Below are 6295 nucleotides of genomic sequence, written 5' to 3'. Positions count from 1 at the left end.
ACGAAGCTCCTGATCTCCGTTGCTGACTTGAGACTTTCCCATTTAAACACTACCTCCACTTTCGTTGGATCCAACGCTATGCCCTATGCAAATATTACATGTCCCAAGAACTGCACTTCTTCCGTCCAGAACTCATACTTGGACAATTTAGCATACAACTGTTTCTCTCTCAGAATACCAAGCATTAGCCTCAAGTGTTCTGCATGTTCCTCCTGAGTCCTGGAGTATATAAGTATGTTGTCTATGAAGACTACGACAAACATATCCAAGAATGGTCTGAAGATCCTATTCATGTAGTCCATAAACATTGCTGGAGCATTGGTCACACCAAAAGGCATAACCACGTACTCGTAGTGCCCACATATGGATCTAAAGGCTGTCTTCTAGGTGTCCTCTGCCTTCACCAAGATTTGGTGATATTTTGACCGCGGATCTATCATTGAAAACACTGATGCCCCATGTAACTGGTCCATCAAATCATCTATCCTTGGGAGGGGGTACTTATTCTTGATGGTCATCTTGCTCAACTGCATATAGTCCACACACAGGCACAACTCTAATCCTTCTTCTTCACCAACAACACTAGTGCTCCCCACAGCGACATATTGGGCCGTATAATCTGTTTCCCCAATAGCTCCTCTATTTGATTTTTGAGTTCCACCAACTCCTCTAGAGCCATGCGGTATGGAGCTATCGACATTAGATCAGTTCCGGGTACCAGGGCAATAGAGAACTCCACCTCTCTACTTGGAGGCAACCCTGGTACTTCCTCCAGAAACACGTCTTCAAACTTGTGCACCACTGGTATAACTGATGTTCTTTCCTCCTTCTCCAACTCCAGATGGGTGAAGATAATGAAGCACTGTGCGCCGCCTTGAATCTCCTTCATAACCTTGTGAGAAGATAACAATTCAGGCTCCTCTAAGTTGGAGAACAACAACTTTTTCTCTCGGCAATCTATAAGAATGCGATTGGCAAAAAGCCAATCCATCCCCAAGATCACCTTCAACTCTTGTAGAGGTAGGCATATCAGATTCACTTTATATATGCGCCCCTCTACCTCCACTGGACATCTAGCACACAAGGACGATGTGCTGACCATACCCAATGTCGGAGTAGATACCACAAGATCACATTGCAGCTCACACACCGACAAACTTAACCTTTGCACAAAAGTTTTTGACACAAAAGACTGTGTCGCTCTAGAATCATACAATACACACAAAGATTCACCAAGAATTATGCGACGACCCATAACAAGGTTACTTGAGCCTGTTGCTTCTGCTCCCGTCATGGCATATACCTTGCCTGCTGCTTGAGACCTGTTGCCTCTATTCCTCTGCTGGTTCTGAGCTGGAGTCTAAAGTGGAGTACGTGTCTCTACCCTCGCAAGAATTGGGCAATCCTTCCCAAAATGGCATTCCCTACCACAATTGTTGCACCTCTTGAAGCCTACTAGTTGAGGGTAAACACTCCTTAAGTGCGGTCCTCCACATCGGAAGCACTACACTTGGTTCTGCTGTCAAGGAGAATCTCTAGGCCCTTGAGATTGAGGGTGATGCCTAGCATATGGTTTTTTCCTCTCTTCATGCCTATTGTTGTGGGTGTTGGGCTTCCACATCCACCTTCATCTTCTCCATAACCCTAGCTTTCTCCACTAAGGATAAGTCCTTGATGGAAAGTGGGGCCATCATCAGGCGAATGTCTCCCCGGAAGCCATTCTTAAATTTCTTGCATCGCCACTCCTCATCAAGTGGCATGGTGTAGAAGCGGCTAAAGTGCTTGAACTTATCGGCATACTCGACCACAAACTTATTTCCCTGAGTTAGTTGGAGGAATTCCACCTCCTTATTATATTTGACGCTGTCTGGAAAGTACTCGAAGAGGAACTTCCCCCTAAAGGCTTCCCACGTGACCGACTCCTCTCTTTCTTCCATGATGGACTTCATCCTGATCCACCAATGCTCGACTTCTCCAGTGAGAATGTATACTCTAAAAGCCAGCCTACTCTCCGTAGGGCACATCTTTGCATCGAAGATCCTATCCATATCCTTAGCCACTAGTCTGCGGCATCCGGACTGGTCTTGCCATTGAATTCCACCAGTGGTGCTTCAAAAAGTACTCCAAACTCCATTCTCTAGGTGGAGGTCATGGTTCGGGGCCGTAAACAGGGCAACGATCCTTTTCTCCTCCAACTGTCGGAGGGCCTCCATGTGTTGCCTATGAGCATCCTCAGTAGCCACCCTTGTAGCCTCCATCTCCTGCATCACCAATTGTTGTTGCTCTAATGATGTTGCATGGCGCTGTATCGATGCCTCATGTTGTTGCATCATATTGTTACGTTGTTGAGTTAGGGCTGCCACTATAGCCTCTATCGCTCTCACGATATCTGGTGCATCACCACAAGGAGATTGAGGATTTCTACTAGGAGGTGTCATTTCACTGGCCACACAAGAAAACCATCACTCAGACTTGATTAGACAATAAACTTAGCTAACAACGCTAGGAAGACACGATGAAAGCTAAGCAGGTACACAAGTCTACAAACTCTAAGGAACGACCGCTCTGATACCATAAATGTAACGTCCCATTTAATAAATAAAGTCAATTAAATGAAACATCACACAAAGTAATATAAATATCACTCCTTACAGTTATCCCAGAAACTTGGAGAAAAAGTCTAAGGCACACCACGATGCCATTAACAAAACAAGTTAAAAGTTAAATAGTATCACAAAAAAACAAGATAGTACATAGGCCTCGTCCTTTTAAGAATACTTGGAATAGATAGTCCAACCCATGGATAGCTACGCAGCAGAATTTCCATCACCTTGACGACTACGAGGAGTTTCCACATATGCTCATATCAATAAATTGATGATCATCGCAAAAGGAGAAAAACCACACACAAGACATGCAATAAACAGAAAGGGTAAGCTAGAGTGAAAAAAATGTTTTATCATACAATTGCATACAATTTTATAGTCAAAGATTCACTGGATGATTGCACTTCTGGTGGCCTCTATTGCTCTATAGAGCCAATTGCCAATGGGTTTCACCCTACCATGCATAAGGTTAACCTTCAAAACGTCTAAGGCCATTATCCTGCCAAAGACTAGGGCCTCTTACTAATCTCACCACTTGAGTCAGTACGCTCTACGTGAGACTAACTAACTTTTTAGAGTTTTAGGATGCAATCTTTACTTGAATCCTTACTAAATTATATAATGAGGCACTACCATGAAACCTTCGTGGAATTACGTCCTAACCATGAGGCACCACCATGAGCTCCCACTAAAAGGGGTCATGGAATTACATCCTGACCTGACCATGAGGCACCACCACGAAACCATCATGGAATTACGTCCTGACCATGAGGCACCACCATGAGATCTCACTTAGAGATTCATGGAATTACGTCCTAAATCATACCAAAATCATGTATCACCAAACAAAAAATTATCATACATATCAATCTCATTACAATATATATAACCAACCATCCACTCAGGTTCCATTTGAAGATCATACCAAAGTCATCAATTCCAGCCACACAAACAAATCATGCATACATACTCATGTATTTCATACTTTAATTAGGGTAAACCCACACAATAAAACAATCAATCCTCGAAAACAAGGAAGGAAATATCACTAGAGCATGCACCAATCTCGCTCAAGCCGTGGCCCTCGCTCAGGCGAAAGAGACCCTTTGCTCAAGCTACAGGCTCTCGCTTAGGCAAGACTGCCATCAGAAAGCACTACAAGTCTCGCGAGCTCTTGCTTAGGCAAGCTTTCCTCGCCTGAGCGAGACTACTTTTCGCCTAAATGAGAGACTCCCTCGCTTGAGCTACTTTTGAAGCGAAACACATCAGGTTCCCACGAGTTCTCGCTTAGGCGAGCCCCTCTCGCCTGAGCGAGATGAGCCATCGCTCAAACAAAAGCTCTCTGCCTGAGCGAGAGCTCGAGCAGCAACCTGGGCCAACTTCTGCTATTCTTGCCTAGGCTAGACAAGCTCCCTTGGGTGAGATTATCAATCCTCGCCACTTTTTCACGAATGCAAAGCCAGATATTCATCCAAAACAGTAAACAATGCATTTTCATTTCATCATGAACACCATATAATCACCAGAAATGCAAAACAGAAATAAAAATAGGCAAAATGAATTATAACACGAAACCCTAACTTCCCTTACCTTGAAAAGCTACTGCTATTCTTGCCTAGGCGAGACAAGCTCGCTTGGGCGAGATTATCAGTCCTCGCCACTTTTTCACGCATGCAAAGCCATAGATTCATCCAAAACAACAAACAATGCATTTTCATTTCATCATGAACACCACATATTCACCAGAAATGCAAAACAGAAATAAAAATAGGCAAAATGATTTATAACATGAAACCCTAACTTCCCTTACCTGGAAAAGCTATTGTCAGGGGTTTTGGTACGAGCAGAGAAGCACCATAGCTCCTAGAACGATTTAACGAGCCGAGAAATAGCAACACCAGAACAAAACTAGGTTACCTAGAGGAACCCTAGCTGGAACCACGAAAGCAAGACTTAGAAAGGAGAAAGTACAATTTGAGAACTAACTTACATGAGATGGAAATGAGTTTTAAGCTAGCGTGACCAAGAAGGGGACCAAACCCTAGCAGAGCTTCTGTTGGGGGAAAAAAGGAGAGAGTAAGGTGGCTGTTTTTTTTGCAAGTGATTACAGAATGAGAGTGTTAGAGCTGCTTAGGGGTTTTGGGCACCCTATGGGCCAGCCTTAGGCCCATAGATTAGAACAAGCCCTTAAACATTGGGGCAGAAAAATAAACGGTTCTTACAGATTTGATATATAATTTTTTTTTTTTAAATTTAACATGTATATATAGGGATCTTTTTAAAAATTTGAATAAAATTAGAGGACCAAATTAGGTATTAAGCCAACCTAAAATAAAGCAAATCACCAATCCTAAGATGCTTAATTCACTTCCGCAACTTCAAACATAACGACCAACACTTGACTCATTTTCTCTATACTAATATATATTATAATACAATTGTCATAATACATTTAGATGTATAATAAGAACACTAAATATCCAAATGTTTAAACTTCATATGTATTATGGTATACATCGGCACTATACTGCATACCTATTCATATTCATATGATTGTTCATAAATATTTATCCAAATCATAAGAAAACACACATTCATATAAAATAAAAAAAATCTAGTTAGCTCCCCTTACCTGAGAATCTTGCTTCAATGCTCTCTAAATTTCGTTCTTGGTCCAAACTTGCTCTAACCTTGGCTCTAATCCTCGTAGTGTCCCGTTTTAGTGCTCTGAATGGTTGTCCTCAACAATATCACTAAATTGCTTTGTTTCCTCCCTATAACACCCTCATCTTCTCTCCTTTCAGCCCATGGGTTTCCTGATCCTTCCCATTCATGCCCAAAGGGGTTTTGGCAAAAAAAAGATCCTATTTAGTGTCAACCAATGTTCAAACACACAACCACTTATTTAAAAAGCAAGTGCACAACCACTCCTAAAAGATTATAATAGCACGCACCATGGTCAAGCATATTATTAAAATAATAAAATAATTAAATTAACACACAAATGGTATCAACAAGACTCGAACCCCAAGTCTTCTCAACATGACCAAGTACTCTACACAAATGCTAATACTATTTCATGTGATAACTCTCCGCATTAATTGCCATAAAGATCCCTTCCATTGCATTTATATTAAATAAACATTTATTTATTTATTTAATTTTCCCGGGTCTTACCGTCTCTTTATTGGATTTATCATAATTAATTGACACCTACAAATACGGATATGTTTTGAACAATTTGTTCATAAGACAATGACAAAAAATATACAAAAAGAATGAAGAAAAAAAATTAAGAAACAAAAAATGATAAATGGTGAAAAATGAGTGTGCAACTTTAAATTTCTGGCCAATATAGTGGCAAATTCTTTGCAGATTGAAAAAATAGTGGTTGGTTTAATCAATGTTAAATTTGGCCTTAAGAAATTCGGAATTCTTAACTTATTTTGGCTTGAATATTGAGATTAAAACAAGCCTTCTTTCATTTCATTATGTTTCCTTTTCTATTTTAGTTTTAGTGATCAAATTCTAGTGTCATTCTGAAGTTTCACTTTGTGTGCTAACTTCTTTGAGTACCATTAATTTTTTGCTTATCATTTTTTGGCTATTCCATTCGAGTTATCTCCAATGAAATCTTTCTTTGGGTTTGGCAATTTCTTTTGTTAAGTATTCTTGTTTTATTTCTTGCC

At 40.7% G+C, this 6295-nt stretch overlaps 1 protein-coding gene across 1 annotated transcript; it reads right to left on the bottom strand.

The window, feature by feature from the left end:
* Positions 1–556: 556 nt before the first annotated feature.
* LOC114184517 (uncharacterized) lies at positions 557–1294 on the bottom strand. Its single transcript, XM_028071825.1, has one exon. The coding sequence runs from the start codon at positions 1292–1294 to the stop codon at positions 557–559; it is 738 nt and encodes a 245-aa protein (XP_027927626.1).
* Between the last annotated feature and the right edge of the window lie 5001 nt (positions 1295–6295).

Source organism: Vigna unguiculata, chromosome 5 (genome assembly GCF_037176805.1).
Source record: "Vigna unguiculata cultivar grain cowpea cultivar isolate G323 ecotype 2 chromosome 5, ASM3717680v1, whole genome shotgun sequence".
Lineage (NCBI taxonomy): Eukaryota > Viridiplantae > Streptophyta > Magnoliopsida > Fabales > Fabaceae > Vigna > Vigna unguiculata.
The sequence above is the reverse complement of the archived record's forward strand: the minus strand, read 5'-3'. Positions and strand labels throughout refer to the sequence as shown.

What these genes read in the sequence shown, in the direction of transcription:
- LOC114184517 (XM_028071825.1), bottom strand. Translation starts at nt 1,294, where the DNA reads ATGACGGGAGCAGAAGCAACAGGCTCAAGTAACCTTGTTATGGGTCGT.